Source organism: Erithacus rubecula (assembly GCF_903797595.1).
Source record: "Erithacus rubecula genome assembly, chromosome: 5".
Lineage (NCBI taxonomy): Eukaryota > Metazoa > Chordata > Aves > Passeriformes > Muscicapidae > Erithacus > Erithacus rubecula.
The window spans coordinates 51,566,161-51,583,794 of NC_136687.1; the positions used below are offsets into that span (position 1 = coordinate 51,566,161).

At 36.8% G+C, this 17,634-nt stretch overlaps 1 protein-coding gene across 1 annotated transcript in view; it reads right to left on the reverse strand.

The window, feature by feature from the left end:
• CCSER1 (coiled-coil serine rich protein 1) overlaps positions 1-17,634 on the reverse strand; it is a 375,259-nt gene that overhangs the window by 243,566 nt on the left and 114,059 nt on the right. The window contains exon 4 of the mRNA XM_079305722.1: positions 11,988-12,081. Within this exon, the coding sequence (XP_079161848.1) occupies positions 11,988-12,081 (94 nt within the window). The remainder of the gene's footprint in view (positions 1-11,987; positions 12,082-17,634) is intronic.

Consider the following 17,634-nt stretch of genomic DNA (forward strand, 5'->3'; position numbering starts at 1 on the left):
GCATCTTTGACCCACACTTTCAAATATTACTGTTACCTGAATAAACTTAACAAAAGTCAAGAGCTAATCAAAGACTGAAAATATACAAAATATAGCGGCTGTCTGCATTCCACTCCTCAATATGAGATTTGGACAAGAACGTACAGTAGAAAAAAGCCCATCAAACCACAATTCTTTAACAGAAAGCAAACAGAATTAGGTTAAGAGAAGGACTAAAATGAAGAAGCAATGGACTTTTTTGCATGACAACTCCAAAATGCATTTGCAGAAGCAGTATCTGATTTTACAAAGCTGTAATCGTAATAAATCCAAGTGCCATCTAAGGTAACACAGGCTCCTGCATATTTCAGGGAAGGACAAAAAGCTTGGCAAGTAAGAGAGGAAAAGATGTGTTGAATGTGTCTATGGAAGGCGAAGCAAAACAACCTCACTTCTAGTTAAGAAGGAAGTGACACAACTGGAAGTGTCTTTCTTTACCTACAATTTGAAAATATGGCAAATATAAATTCTCCCACTGAAAGAAAGTCTGGTCTTTCCTGTGATCTCCTCCGACCTTGCTGCATATCCTTTGCAACCCATCTAGCACATGCCACTGAGCTGATTCAACAGCTCATTATTCTTATATTCCAAGGTAAAAGATCCTCAGGAATCTTTCATGTAGATAAGGGAGCAGGCTGTTGTGAATGTAGATGTACCAGCTAACAGGTCTCCATCACTCCTTCCTCTGTGTTTGCCATGGGGATGAGGGGGAACAGCATGTGCTAGAGGAACATACGTGTTCCAGAGACCCCCTGCAGCCTGAAAAACACAAACCACCTGGGTTTCTTTCAGCTTCTTGATTTCTTTTCATAAGAGAGGCACAGAATAATTACTTCTGGGATGTGAAAAATTCCTTTAAGCTGCTTGTCATATACCATTCTGAATGAAGTTTAGAGAAACTTTATTCCAAAGCATGTTGTTTTTCGCAGAAGCTAAAGGTGAGATCTTTCCATACCAGTTTTCCTTCTTACCTCTGTTCACTTCTCTTTCCCTTTCTGCCTACCCCTACTCTTTACTACCTGTGTTAACTCAGTGTCAAAGGATCACAGTGTGGGTTTCCACAAAAATTCAGTACAAGGTGATGGCTTTTGCCTGGTCAGCCTCATCCCACAGCCAAACCCACCCTCCCAGATGGTCAATGACACAGCCAACAGTTTATCCCTGTAACTCCACAGAGCTGTGCACAGCCCATCTGAGAATACAAGTCTGCTGTAGTTGCAGACTGAGGGGTTTGATTGAATATGCTCAGAACCAGGAGCTATTTGCATTTAATCCAGCATATGCTGATAATAAGATATTTAAGTAATGTATTTATGTCATTCTAGCTTAAACTCCTAATTTACAAGTATATCACATCAGTAATGTTACATTAAGGAGCATAAAGAATATTTTCTCCTGAACCCCCAACCCTGCAAAAAACTCCAAATGAGTCAAACAAATTTAAGTAGGGAAGAAAACAATGAAATTGAACCTTAGAAATAGAGTTATTTCAGGTTTTATTAAAGAAGAAAATGTGTTAGAAATACAGACAATTGTCAAAAACTATTTTCTGTGAAATTAACAGCTTTGAGAAAAAGCACAAAAATAATATTACAACACAGCTGTACTTTCATTTTATCTACTTCCTGCTTTTCAACCTCCAAATAAATATGTTTTTACAGTAAATTGCTTTTTTATGAAGAAAAACCTCTGTGAGAAAAAATTGGTTAAGTCAGGAAGATCTTCACTAGGTTAATCATGATGCCTGGGCTTTTGACAGTCAGCAAAATCAATTTATTATAATAAAAAGTCTACTATCAACATTTTTTTTTTGTAACAGTTTCTCAGGCCCTAGGGCCTCTCTGGCTTCCTTAGCCTTTACAAACACATTGCTGTAACCCTTTTTTCCCAAAACATATGTGAACGCTGCTTGCCAGGCTGGAAATATTTAGAAAGTGAGGAGAAAATGAGCACATTATCCATCCTGCAAACAAAAGGCACCACACTTATTTACCATCAATTCTCTGATTCATTTCTCATCATTCCAGCTTCAGCAGTTACTGTGTCACAAACAAGCATCACTATCAAAAGCTGGATGTGAGAATGCAAAGCATTTAAAACACTGAAACAGCTCAGAGGAATGCCTTTGGTCTGTCAGGTATGTTTCACATTTGTGTACACGATTTCCTCAGGTACAGACATCTCTACAAAGGCTATTTTAAGCACATACACACAGAGCACTGTGGGCTGAGGGATGCTGCATTGGGCCAGTGTCTCCAGTAATCAACTTCCACAGCCACTTTTTAGTGGCTCATAAATGCTTAGCTCTATTTAAAAAAAAAAAAAAAAAATTAACTGGAAACGGCCTATTTCCTGAAGACACCACAACATGACAATAGCATGGGGAAAAAGAGCACCCAAACCCCATATAACTGATGTTACCCTTCAGAGGCACAAGGAATGCTTTGTCCTTTTGATGAAGCTACTGGAGCAGTGGCAGGCAAACTCTGCTTTGACAAACTTTTATTGTAAAGCTTTGACAAACTTTACAATGAAAGTTGTACAGTAAGGGTTGCATGGAAGAATTTTGAGAATTGGAATGTGGTAAGGAGATTGCTGGGCTTTATTCTGTTTGAGTCAGATGGAATTTTTCTAACATAAGCCTCAGTACAGAAGGAAGAACCAGAAACTTTCTTCAAGGTTACCCTTCAGAGTTTATCTCAAATTGTTCCCTTGGCAAAGGAAGGTGTACAGTGTCCTTCTTATTGCAGGAAACTACCTAGGCTATAGAAACCACAAGCACAGCCTTCTTCTAGGAGTCCCTGAGAGGACAAAGCATTCTCAGATTTCAGGAAGACCTTGTGCCCCCAACCAGCCAGCAAAGCATTTGTTACCTATTTATGCCCCCTCCTAAAGTTGAACCTAGGCTGCAATAAATCTCAGGGTTTACTACCTGCAGAGCATTTATTTCTGAATTTCTTTCCCCATCAAGGGAAGTTGGAGGTTAAAACATATATGAAATTCAACAAAAATCCAAACAATATGAAGGATTTGACAGAACACTCACAGGGATGGAAGAACAGACAACAGGCTCTCACATCACAGATTCAGATAAAGACATACAAAAATAAGTCACCTAATATTTTCAAACACTACAGTAGATTTGACTCAATCTTTGCATAAGGATGGATTTTGGGAAGATTTAAAAAGTAAGATCTGTTTGAGCCCAGGCTTTCATTGATTAGTATGGTAGGCTTTTGCAATATTTTTTTCCTTCTGTTATATAAAGAAACTTGTGGTTTGCTTTGGCATTTTTTCTGCAGAAGGAAATAAAAAAATCACAAGCAGTAACAGTAGTGGGCACAGCAGCAACAGCAAGGCAGTGTCTGCTTCACTTCCTGAAATGACACATGAAGAGGCACAAACCAGAACATAATTGGCCTCTAAAGACTGGAATGACTCCAGTTATTACTGCAGCTCCATGCCATTGGTATCATGAGTATCTCTCAGACTTCAATGCCAAACCCCCATGACTACTGGAGCACCACTTTGTACTACAAGTAAATTAAGTGACAAGCCCATGGTAATGCTGGAAATTGGCATCAGAGAATCCAGTTCAACCCAGGAGACCTACACTCAAGTTTTAACTATCACACTACTATGTCTCTCTTTCGCTAAGAGTGAAGCTACAATGATCCCAGAGATAAAGATTTCAAAAGGTCAAAAGCCATCACTAACTCACACAGTTTTAGTCTGACCTTGAAGTAGGATCACTGCAGAAGCTGTATGGAAGGAGTAATTGTTTTTTATATAAAAAGAGTTATGGCTGTTTCGTAGAATAATTATAAGCTCATAATTCTTTCTCTTACTCCCTAAATATCTCACAAAAGTGAGAAGACAGGCCTTACTCCTCTAAAATTCTCATCACATTTTCATTTTAGAAAGACATCCAGTACAGATCTTTGTAAATTTACAAAGCACGAGAGAAAAGCAGCATTTGGCATCCTACTTAAACTTTGCCATCTAAAAGTGTACAATTGCTTTAAATAGGACAGCATGCTTTGATTTGTCATAATGTTTATTATTGCATTTATTTTCTGCCTGCAGATATTATTAAAGATGATGTTTCATCTCAATGTATGTATAAAATCAAAGGAATGAAGAAAGGCAATCCGCCTATTTTAATTACTGTCCTGGTTCTTTCAATAAATGATGGTTGAGCATACCAATATGAATAAGGATTTCTAACTAAATGTCACACTATAATTATGAAAGAGCAGGAAATTGAGATACAGACTCTGAATCTAATTGTTCTAGGATAACCATACAAATGCATCTCCATCAAACACATCCTTCAATGACCCTGAAGTTCATATCTGTGCTCTTTTGCCCTTCTTGTCCATTAAAGAAAGTATCTCTTGGTATCTAAATTATAATATGATGCTCTGTGACATTGCTCCACTTAACTGTGTAGGATTTACAAGTACACATCACTAATAATATTTGTAACAGTCAAATAGGAATCTAACATACACACACCATTTCAATACATCAGTCCTTCACCACTCGTCACACCAAAACAAAGAGCTAAAAATTTGCTCAAGAGTATTTTCCTTGATCCACTGAGAACACACAGCAAAGGCATTTTTTTTTTATTATTATTGACATCTCAGCCATGTTTTAAACATATTCTGAGGAAAGTGTAGCTATAAGCTAGTCTTACACACTTCCTGTGCCTCATCAACTAGGTTTGGTTACAACTCAACTTTTAAAGTAAAACACAATAAAAAAGATTCAGAATAAAGCTGGTAGCAGTTCTAGGCTGTGCTTTGCTTTTTTCAATCAAAATTGAAATAAAATTGCACCATTCATTTACATAAATAAGGGAATAGAAACAAGGCTCTCAAATCCAATATTTCCTTTCCAGAATATGGACCAGGGCTCTCCAGGACCCTGGAAGACTAACCTTATATAAGCTTATGATTTCTAACTAGTTAAATTCCGTTTTAATACTAACTTCACTATTTCTTCTTATTATTATTATTATTAGGACAATGGAAGTGTAAACTGCTAAGGCAGGCCTTGCCACAAGTGTGCAATGGTTATTTGTGGCTAACACGAATATGCTCTGTTTATTTGATACTGCCACACATACACTTGCAAACCCTGGAAAAATCCCTTTCCTCCATGCTCAGTGGTCTCTCAGAAGTTCTAGATCATGGTTAGAAGAGTTTAGAAGATGCCAATTTTTTTTACATTCCCTGGAAACCTTACGTTATTTCAATTACTGTGCAATATTTATTAAACATTGTTTTAGGGGGAAATGTGCAGCTTAGTAGAATAAATAGGTCATTCCAAAAATATAAAAAAAGCCCTCTGATATAACTTTTTCTAGATATATGGGAACTATATATATGGATATAGTGGCATGTGACTTTTCACTCCATACTTCAAATCCATGTTAGAATTCAGAAATATGTGTGAAATCAGTCTGGCCACAGTTGTGGCTTGTGATGCTCTCCCTGCACCCAAGAAGTTTGATGGAGGAATTGCAGTCATTTATTCAGCAAGACCTTCTCTCTTGAAAAACTGAAAACTAACATGAACATTTCATCTTAACTGGTGCTAGGATATCTGTATAGTGGCATAATTAACACATCACTTTTCGTTTTGTTCATTATTACTACTGCTTACTTTTTATTACCTTATTATCCAAAATTTGTAGTGACAGAACAAGATGCTAGTCAGCTGAACCATCTTTAAACCTGCTGTTTGGCAAAGACACACAGTTCTCTGCTACTTTACTGTCACAATCTTTATTCTGTTCAAAACCTTTAAGTATAAACCCAACTACTATTACACATTCCAAACAGAAATCTAAAGAAATGCTGCTCTAGTTTAGCTTGATCTGTAACACATACAACTCTGAAAGTTGGCATCTGGCAATGACAGGGATTTCAGAAGTGCTCAAGAAGCTGAGTGTCCAGTTCCAATCAAAAATCAAAACAGGTCATTGTTTGCAAACACAGAAATGTAATCTGCTGCCAACGACACATTCATGAGCAAAGCAATATATTCAAATGAACTAAGTATTTCAGCTCTAGTTCTAAGCAACTGTTATATAAAAATGCATAGTTAGGGTCTTTTTTCCTATTACTTATTTAAAAGCAAATTAAAACCTTTGAAAAATGTGCTTTCCTTGCACTGAAAAACTCCTGGTCAAAAAAACCCACCAAAACACCAAAGGAGTTTCCTCACAACTCAGCACTCTTACTGCCTACTAAAAAATTAATAAAAATAATTAATACATTGAATTAATAAAATACAGGAGGAACTCCAAACTCATCACAGAATTTTCACACAGTTTGTTCATCACATTCAAAATACCCTAGCAACTACCTAATTAATATTACTGGGTCATTACACCAACAATTTCATTTGGCTGGGTACGATGGCAATTGATCTAGCTGGATTTAAAAGAAATACAAATGCCAGACTTTTGCTTCCTGAAAACACAAGTACACTGTGTTTTGTTGGTGAGGCTACTAATATCTAATGTAGTAATGGTACTAAAAGACCATATACAGATATAATGAATGACTAATTTGACACTTACGTAAGCATTTTTGTACGTCCACCTTAAAACCCTTTTTTCCATCTCTAAAAGTGTTTGCTTTTTTAAGAACTAAATAATATTTTGGTGGATTATAAAGTTTCATAGGATAAATAACTTAATTTCTGAAATATGCTGGGTGAAGTAACTACGCTTCACGTATACACTGGGTCACAGATTTCCAGCTGAGGCATTTAATCCAAAACAGCTGAAGCACCGGCCAAAGACAAATCTCCCCTAAAAATTTTAGCAAGCTACATTATTCAAAACTATTCAGCAAGCATTGCAGCAGCAACATGATGGATGCACAGGCCAGTCTGGGTACACAGCTAATCAATATCACACCCATGAATAGTCACTGCATAGTGTGGAGCCTGATGGGGAAGAGACAGGAATGTGTGCTTAACATTCAGCACCAGGAGCTGTCCCCCAACTTGGAGCCCAACACTTGCTTCAAATCCCAGCTACACACACACATCTTTGGAAGAGTATGCAGGGCACCTGTTTTCTGCCACTCATGACAAAGACTTAAGTAATGACCAAAGCCCTTGGATAGTTGTGCTTTCCTGAACTTTCAGAAAAGGCTGCTACATACTGCAGTCCTGATTTAATGACAACACCAACCACATAAAACCATTTGGTTTTCAATAGGTATGGCACAACACCAGCACACAAGTCACGCACATTAATGTACGTTACTTGAATAAATTCCCCACTGCTTGTATCACTGCATATAAAGGTCTTCCTCATGCACTTGACTAATCAATACTTGGAATCAAATACATCATGTTTCACGAGGGAAAAGGAAAATGAATGAAGTTAAATTAATGCTGTCACTTTCTATAAACCTGCAGTGATTTCCCGCTATAGAATCCAATGACTTCATTATTTTACAACCGGAAGTCAAAGCTGCAGCATATTTTAAAAGTCTAATTTACTCAGATTAATAAAAAGGCACCCTCAAGACTCCTCATGGATGTCACATTATGCTTCATTTTAAGCATTCCAGCACAAGAACAGTATGCAAAACTCTCATCAAATCACACTGATTAATATTCTGAATTTGTATGCAGTTGCACTCTTCATTCACCAAGTACTATATAAATATTATTTTATTAAATTTCAAAGCAATTGTGTTAGGTGGGATAATAAAACGTCTGTGTCTTACATTCTTTGTCTCAACAATAGAGCCTTTAAAACAGATACAAAAGTAGTAAATTAAAACAGTGAACTCAGTCACAGAGAGAAAATCGGAAATGAGGGAATTCCAGACTTCTAAAGCTGTGCTAAGACCAACAAAGCACAGATATCTATGTCCAAACTAGAAGCATCTGCCTGAGGTTTGCAAGTGTCTCCTTATCTTCTGTTGTATGGTTAGAGAAAAAGATGGGGCTATTTTTTAATTTGCTAGCACTCAAAAGGATTTATAGCATCATTTTGCAGAAACCTCATTTCATGAGGATGCATGCTACTGAAGAGCTACCAGCTCATTAGGGAAAAGCTGAGAGGATAGAACAAGAGCACAAGGAAAACATGAGTTGGAGTGTAAAATAAATAACTAAAAAAAGACGACAAACAATGAAAGAAGATCTTTGTCTCTTTCTCCTTTCTATTTCTATATTTTAATTAACACAGCATACCACTTTCTGGAATGTTGCCTTTCCTACCAATTGGCTTATAGCTCCTCTTGAAAATTTAATAGCAAATTCACCCTGAAATTTTTCCAATATAATCTTATTTTCTATTCATAAATGGTCATTAAAGCAATGGTAGATCAATACAATTATTCTGTTAAATTATTATATTGTAAGCTTCAGTACAAAGTTGAAGACATCCTCACACTAACAAATATTGTTCTTTAAAACTACAGCAGCTAAAAGCAGAAACTACTGCAAATCATGTCTTAACTAATATCACTAAGTAATCAGAGCTCCTAATGGCATTTAAGAGAATTTTTCAGTTTGCCAATCATCAGCTCATCAACAGTGTTTATTAACTGGGGCAGAACCCTTCAGAATTGTTATACCTAAATACCACAGTTCAATGTACACAGCCTCCTCATGAAGGTATAATTTTTGATATTCAAGGTAGAAATGTGGTTAGTCCTTATACTCATGCAATTTGTCATTAGAAATATTCACAGCCTTTTAAAGAATAGTTATTCCTAGCTGCTCTTTAGTTCTTCCTCTGTAACAACTGAAGAAAGAACAGAATAATTTTCCAATTATACCTTTTCATATTTCAATCTATTCGTTGAACAGAGCTTCTCTTGGAACATTTCTCCCCATAGTAATTCCCCCACAGAAGTGTTTATCAAGAGCCAAATGGGGCACAAGTGAATGGCAATATGGCTCTAGTACTGATGGCTTTAACTAAATAAATGCTGTAATCAGTACATAGAACATCAACAGGATTTTTACTGTACTACAAATAGTCACAGTACTTCTAATACCTTTGACTTGAAGAAGAACATAATTTTAATGTTTCCATTCAAAAAGCAGCATTTTGTGCAATATTTTTATACTCATGAACACATGCATTAACTCTCAGTCAACTTCAATATGTAAATCTGACATAACACAGGGTCGAATTTTCTTATAGAAGAGACAGCACATCTGTCTAACCTCTAGCTAAAGGAGGCTCACAGATTTGTAGGTCTGCAATTATTTTTACTGAATTTTACTGAAGCCAGTCATAGGCAAACTCTCAAGCCCATCTTTATAATGAAGCCTTTGGAAAGAGTTCAACAAACCTGCAACTGACAAAAACTACGGAAAATCATCTACTTTTCAGGCTAGTTACATAACTGAGGAATTAAACAGTCATTTGGTTTAATTCAAATTCTATTAGAATAATATATTCTACAGTGACAGTACTGGCTCATCCTCCATGTGCAATCTGCTGTCTTCTTGTTTCTGAAGCAGTCAAATTAAAAATCTTTCAAAAAACATACATTGTCTTCCAATTACCTGAAAGAGCTTATATGTGCATGGCCAGAAATACAATCAATTTTAAACTGATGAGTTTATAAAAGTGTAAAGCTCTGCATTAAATTATGGCTTCAACGTGATCAGCTCTGTATTCTGGTGCCTGTAGAAAAAATTATATCAAAAATTTATGATAATATAATTTAATTGAAGAAATTTAGAAGAATTTTATTTAGGTATGAATAGAAATGCCTCTTGGAAAAAAAAAATAAAAACAAGCAAGCCAGAAGGGAAAACGGAGAACAAACTCACTTGGAATTACTGAAAATAATTTTTCTTGAAAAGTCTTAAATCCTGGAAGTTGGCCACACTTAACAGAGGAATCAGAAAAGAGATTTGTTAAAAGCGTTTAGATGTCAGTATCTAGTTCAAGGCTTTTATGCACTTCAGTAGTGCATCTTCACTAAAAACCAAGCATACTACCTCAATATCTTAACACAAATTAAGATGATAACTTACAACCACATTAATAATTTTGTGCCATATCCTCATGCAATATAAAGACATCAGTTTTATTTGGTCAAATTGAGTTTACTCTCTACTGTGGCTCTATTATTCCAAATCTGTATTCCAAGTGAATGACTTAAAAACAATGACAGCTAGGGAAAACCTAATTTTTTTGCAGCTAGATTCCCTACCAAACAAATAAAACCAAAGAGCAAATATTACTAAAAAAAACCTCTATTGTGTTTAAAACAATGTGTAGTGTGTGTCTCTACATTATTGTTCAGAATAGAAATGATCACCATTCTTCAGAGGACAATGTAGATCTCTGTTTTAAAAGCCTCTCATTTGCTCTGGGTAATGAGCCAAGAGCAGGAAGATTATGTGTCATATCATACCTCCATCTTAATTACTATGTCGTTCAGACATTATTATTTTAGGTGTTCTAGAAGCTGCTACAAAATCTTTCTGGACATAACTTTTCTTGCACTATTAACTCAATGTTTTGTAAAAAAAGAAGGAAAATAAAGGTCAGGCTAAGTGCAACACACTAGGGAAGTTTACTTATGGAAAATAGTTCTGCCAGTTAATACATTTCCAACCAGTCCAGGGAATAAATAATACTGAACCCCATATGATTTCTTATAAAACATGGTGTTTGTTTTTGAAGCTTTTTGAAACTACATTTCTTTACTCATCATTCAACTTTGTGTAAACAGTTAATAGCACTATTCAGAATGGGTTAGGAAGGACCTTTTCTGTGCAGCTCATATATTGCATTCCAGCTTCCAATAATTTAGAAAACTATGATCATGCACATACTACTGCTGCAATCCTCCATACTCTCTACCAAAGAAAACAGATGTTTCATTTTATAACTAGATATCCAAACAGGTTTAAAAAACATGGTACAATGGTTAAACAGAATTATCATCAAGATAATTCAGATATGTTCACAGAATAATCATACACAGAAAATTTCAAATAGGAGCACAATTCAAGCAGTTTATCTATAACCATTGCAAAATTTGCACCTAAGAAGGGACCAGAACTGAAGATGGTCCACTCCAGCCAGAGTATGTCTCAAAAATCCCTCTGTATGCAATGTGTACTACAGGCACCTATGTGCGTGAACAGAGAAACAGGGAGCAGGGAACAGCAAGTAAAACAGAAGGTGAGAACTACTGGTGCTTAAACATGTGGCACTGTCAGAATAGAGCATCACAGCCGAGTACAAACTCAAAACCCTATCTGGGATCAAGCACAAGTCCCACATAAGTTTGAAGACTCACCAAATCCGGCTGAGTTAGCAGGACTTTGCTCATAGATGAGGCCCTGCTGTCCCACATCCCAGCCAAAGAAAATGCAGCATTCCTCATTGCAGGTCCCACAACTTACCTTGCATAATCCTATTGTAACATGGTAGTAAACAAGGTACTTAGCAATAATTTACTGCTAACAATTAAGGTAGTGCAACAAGGCTTTAGCCAACCATGAGAGAAACCATCAAGTTACACTCATGTTTCAAGCCAAATCTTCTTTATTTGAAGAATATTATTCTGGCACACACAAAAGAGGATCACAATTATTCCACCAATGCTCTTTTGTTAAGTGCCTGGAGTAGGCAGCAGTCATTTTAAGTATTTTGAAAAACAGATGGGTCTTCCCTTGGTACTGAAATTCTGCAGCTGTAAAAATCACTTCCATTTCATAACTGACCATATGAAGCCCAAGTGCTGTGTGAACAGCACTTTTCTGATTAATTACAAATACATTTAGAAATAACTCTAAAAAATGAACATCACTCTTCTCCTTCCAAGAAAATTACTTCTTTTTATTTCCAAGTAATTGTACTGAACCTATTTGCTTTACATTTCTAGAATAACAATACCTCACCAAAGACAGACAGCATTTATCTGACTTACCAGAACGATGGTGATGTTGCTCTTCCAGGAACTCCAAGTCAAGCATTAAGTCATCTTCATCCAACTCACAGGAGCCCAAGTTATTCAAAACATCCTAATATAGGTTAAAAAAAAAAAAAAAAAAAAAAAAAGAAAAAAAAAAAAAGAAGCATTAGAAGCATTTACATAGATGTTTTAGCCAAATTGCTCTGCACAAAGTAATTTCCAATCACATCTGGAAAATGTGTTTAAAATAGGGGCTACAATAAATTTTTCAGCTTTTTCAGCTTACATTACACCAGTGAGAAACAGAATGAAACAATTGTCCAAGCTAATACTGTTTACTGTATTTTTGCTCCCTTTTTAAATTTAGATGCTACTATACACTCAAGCTTAATCAAATGGTATATTAAACTCAGAGAACATGCAACATACTTTGTTCATAGATTGTTTTTTCAAGGTAACAAAAAATTTGGTGACAACATCCAGAAGAAGAATCCCTGCAATTTTTAAGCAACAGCTACAAGTTTTTCATGCCAGTAGAAGCAAAAGGTAAAAAGGTTGGGGTACACATGTTTTCTTTTTACCTTAGAATTATTTTCTGTGTTACAGCTGACCAACCCAATCCATGCTGATATTAAGCATCCTTTGAAAAGCTATACTAGCAAGGAGCAATGAATTCATGCTAATTGAGCAACTCCTACATTTTGTGCAGTAATTTATGTGTTGACTGAAATCCTGGGAGATTGCCTGCTAAAACACAGTGACTCACAGCCTTCATCAGGAAACAAATTCCATTTGATCTGGAATTAACAAACACCAATAGAACCACAATTTTCCAAACTGAAGAGCTGAAGAGCCGTGTAAGAGGGACCATAAGAAAAAGTTTGTATTCAACTCTCCTACTGCTTATTACAGCTTTTCAGGAAGATCTTCGCTACCTGAGTAATGCTCCGATTGGAGGCAAACTATGCTCCATCTATCCTCTCTGTTCTGCAAAGCTGATTTACATCCTGCTCACACAGTAACATCTCATCCACCTGAGTTAAGGGCTGTCCTCCCAAAGCATCTGTGATCCCCTTGCCTTCCCCTTCCTACAGCCTCTTCAACTGCACCAACAGCAGCAGGCAAGCTAAAGTGACAAAGTGACCCCCGGGTTTATTCATTGATAAGTACCTCCTCCAGGGAAACAGTCTCCCTCTGTTCCCAGGAGTTCACTTGCTCTTTATAAAGGGACAACTCACAGGACTGAGACCAAACAAATTAGAGCAGCTACTGTTCATCGTGGCAAGAACATGGGCTTGACAGGGCTGCTTCCCCTCCAAGGACATCAGTGGTGGCGGTTCAGCCGATTCTCTGCTCTGATGGCCCAACTGTGGGTAGAGTTCTTCCACGGGCACAAACCAACAATGAACTCACTAACACATAAAAGCCCACCCAAGCAGAGAACTTTAGTTAGGTTCCCAGGGTTGTTCTAAGTAAGTAATATTTTCTGAAAACACGTAATTAGAAAATAAGAGGGCCAAGCTCTCAGAATCACCTGCCTAATGTCACAGCACAGCTCAGCGACACTGCTGCGTGTGTGCACCAACATCCTCCACTCCTCTGCCTCATCACCAGGATTCATTACTCCTTTGTTTCTATGACAATTAGCAAAAATTGTCATTTCCTTTACAGTTTAATATCTCTTGACCCTTTGTCCATTCCTCCCCTCACCACTGCCACAGTGGTTTTTGAAGAATAGCACAATTAAGTATTAAAAAAATAAGAGAGATCAAGCCCTAAAGAGTATTCCAAGTGAATAGGGTGCACTTCCACTACCATTTTGACTTTACAGCAGACTCAAAATTAACATAATGGTGCTTTTTCCTTCTAGTCAATCTGGAAGTAGACCATAATCTCTGAGAAGAGCATATTAACACAATTACTTGCCCACATGTCTCAGATTTTCCTGGTCAACACAGCCTGCAACCAGTTTAAAAACTATTAAATTCAGTTTGCCAACCATGCTTTCCACCTTTGACTTGGAGGACTACCACTGTTATTTTAAGAAGTTTCTATTCACACAAAAATTCAGCAGTAATAATCTAAATGTTGCAAACTCAGACTAAACGGCAGCAATTTTTACAACGGCTCAGGATGTGTTTCACAACCAATAACAGCTGCAAGCCAAACAGGATGCTTATCTAAGAATATTTCAAGGCATCAGTAACTTCTTAACAAATTTCATACTTAAAATTCTTTCAGCAACCACAAGAAGTATAAACTGCTATTTTTATCCAATTGGGTATTTTACACAGGACTCACTGAATTCAATGGTATTCAACTTAGTCTGGACCTAATCACAACTTCATACACCTTAGTATCCTCCCTATCTCCTTTCTCTCTTCCCAGTTTCCCTTCCTACAAACAGAAACTCAAAAGAAATACAGTGCATAATACATAAAATTTTGTGCCTTTCAAGAATAGCAAAGTGCTGAATTATTTTTATACCTGTTCAGTTCAAAGAACAACACTAAAAATTATTTTGAAAGCTGAAATAAATAACAACAGCTTTAGCAGTACATATATATAAAATGCCCAAGATAACAAGTCTCAAATCTACCACTGGGCTTTAAATAATAAAAAGCAAATAACATCTTTCTATGAAGGCTTCATTATGGTTTTTTTCCTAATTATTATTCCAAATAATTAACTTACACATATAAATACTTAGTCAAATTACTGCTTATGGAATTAGAGTGTAGTCCTCTAAAAATTGACCACTCTGCTTTTTTAAAATGGCAATAAAACACATATATGAATATGTAAATATACTAATGTGTATTATTGTGTTAAGCAATGTAATTCAATTCCACATGGACCAAGCACAACTGTATTAATTGCACAATACATATAAACCAAGGAGGATAATCCCATGCAGAACTGAGTATTTACAACTAACAGATAAAACCAAGTTTAATAACTGGGTTCAGCTAACGAAACTCCCCATTTGAACCAGCCAGCAATCAGTGGCCCCAGTCAAAAGATTCATTTCTTCATGTTTTCACACATCTTTATTCTAGACTTCTTGCTCTTCTAAACAATTGAAATAATCAAGTAACAGCAAGGTAGCAAGGTCCCAAAGGCTGCAGATACAGATTCTCTGCCATTACCAGCAGTTTCCGAATGTTGTATCTGTTGTTTTGTAATTTTATTCTAATTAACATGCAGTCCCTCGTCAACATGATACTCAAACAACTTTTGGCTATCTTTCAAGTGCTATAGTGCTAATCTTGAGTGAGATTCAGCCCTGATAAATCTTGTTTTGCTGAGAAAGGGGATGCTTTTCTTTTCCTGACCAATATTTTTGGTTACTGCACAGGAGTTGAATCTGGAGCCATTTTCCAGTGCATTTCCAGATTCTTTTACACAGATTGAGATTTCCATTTCATTGCTGCATTGTGTTACAGCAACATAATCTTGACTACGTACTCAGAAATTGTTCAAGGGCTTTGAGAACCTGAGGTCCAGTAAGCAACTTAAGCTGCAAGACAGAAGTTTTGGCAAGTTTGCAATTACTCAGTTCAAAAACATTTCTATCAAGCACATCCAAAGAAAATACATACAAGTTAACTCTGGTTATAAATACATTGCTATAACCTTACTGTCATGAACATGATCATATTGATTACATCTTGATCTTTATTGGATGTTTGGTCAAGCTTTGCACTGTTGGACACTTTTGTCACTGCACTTCTTCTGACGCTTGCCTTGCAAAATTCTCACTGCTGCTGCAACTTAAATTGAGCAGTTGAGGTCACTGGCATCCCTCCTGCAAACCTGAGTCTCATGCACACAAACACACACACAGATACATTTTTGCTCAACTGCCTGTAATCATGCCCCACTGCCTCTCTAGACTGTATCAGGTAGGCCCTAAGCCTCAGGGGAAAATTTTTTTAACACTCTTTTCCCACCCTGAAATAATAGCAAGGGTCTCATTTGTGTGATTATGCAGCAATCACTGGATTTTGAAATATATTTTTAGAACTACAAGAACAGTATTTTAAAGCCACTGTTCTGTTTTGCTTTCCTTTCCTCTTATGTTGGCCACTAGACATCTTTCTAATTGCCTTCCTCTGTGTTACTCTGCTTAACTACTTTCTAAATACAGATTTTCATATATTATTGGTGGGAGGGGGAAGAGCATTTCCAAAGTGTAAGGAGGTCATGTTCATGCTTCCCCATTTAAATGATGTACTAAATGTGGGTTTGTAAAATTCCTCTCAGAGTATAACAGTATATTAATATTTAATATTATATATTCCTTTTTTCCTTCACTGTAGAAATATATGTGGGAGGCCATTTCAGATCAATGCCTTTGCAAGAATACATAGAAAACACACTCTAGTGAGAATAATTTGATTTTTTTTTTAAAGTCACATGTATGACAATTCACCTGTATCAACTGAGGGTCACTGAATATCTGATACTGGAGAAGAACAGAATTAAATACTTATTTCAAGACTGAAATGATTTCTAAAGATCGCCGAAGGATAGTACTTCATCAAAATTGTATTCAACAAAGGAACCTAGCATACAATCAGCATAAGAATGAAAACTGAGACATACTCAAGGAAAAAGAAAGACCTTGAGCTATTTAAAGTAATGTTAGCTGCTAGAACTGTACCTGAATAATTCATGGACATAATGAAGTATTTCCCCTTCTGCTCTCTCCCACACACTTCAAAGGGAAAATGAAAGTACATGAAATCCAGCAAACAGAAAAACTTTTAAAAACATAGAATCTCTGCCAACAGCTTAAAAATCTTTACATCAAGTGTAAAGCCTATGGATTACTTTCACATACCAAGAGCAGCTTAAAACAGCTCTTTTCCTGAACAGCACTATCCAAAAAGCATATTATTCCCTACACGAATAACCTGAAGACTTTCAAAAAGAAAAAATAAATGTTGCCGTGTTTGGTAAGAACCTCTTCTGTAGCTAACATGTGAAAATCCAGGTATATAATAAATTAATGTGCCCTAAAGAACAAAAAATCAGAAAATTAGCAGTAGAGGGCACAGTCTAACTACAGAGCTCATATCCACCAGAGTATTCTTCAAAATATTTTCTGTGTGCACTCTTTCAGCCGTGTGAGGGAAGAGCAGCACTCCCACCTGATTGCTGTTGCTGCCCTTTCGATTCTCTCCGTGCATTAAATCAATGTCTGCAATGATGCTCCTCTTGCCTGAGTGATTATAGCTAATGGAGCCTCCCAACAGGTCTCCAGCTGGCACTCACCCACACAGGGCTCACTGTGCCACAGATCCAGCCAGGTCCCCAGAGCCACACAAGGGGAATACAGCCACCACTGCTGGTGGCAAGAACAGGACCTGCCCGTGCTCCTGTCCTGACAGTGTCAGCCAAAAAAAGGGGGACAATATCCAGTGTGTTGATAGCACAGGAAAGCCACCAATAGTATAACTGGCAACAAGACCAAAGTATTTTGCAACTCTGCGAAGTACAGGAGTATGAGGAATATGCAGTTCCAAAGATTCAATCAGAGAATAGTGACATACTTGTACAAAGCGTGTAGGAAAACACACACAAAAAAAGGCAGGAAGATAAGAAAAGTGGGGTGACAGGCAGGAGAGAGACAAGTGACAGAATCAGAATTAGTCTT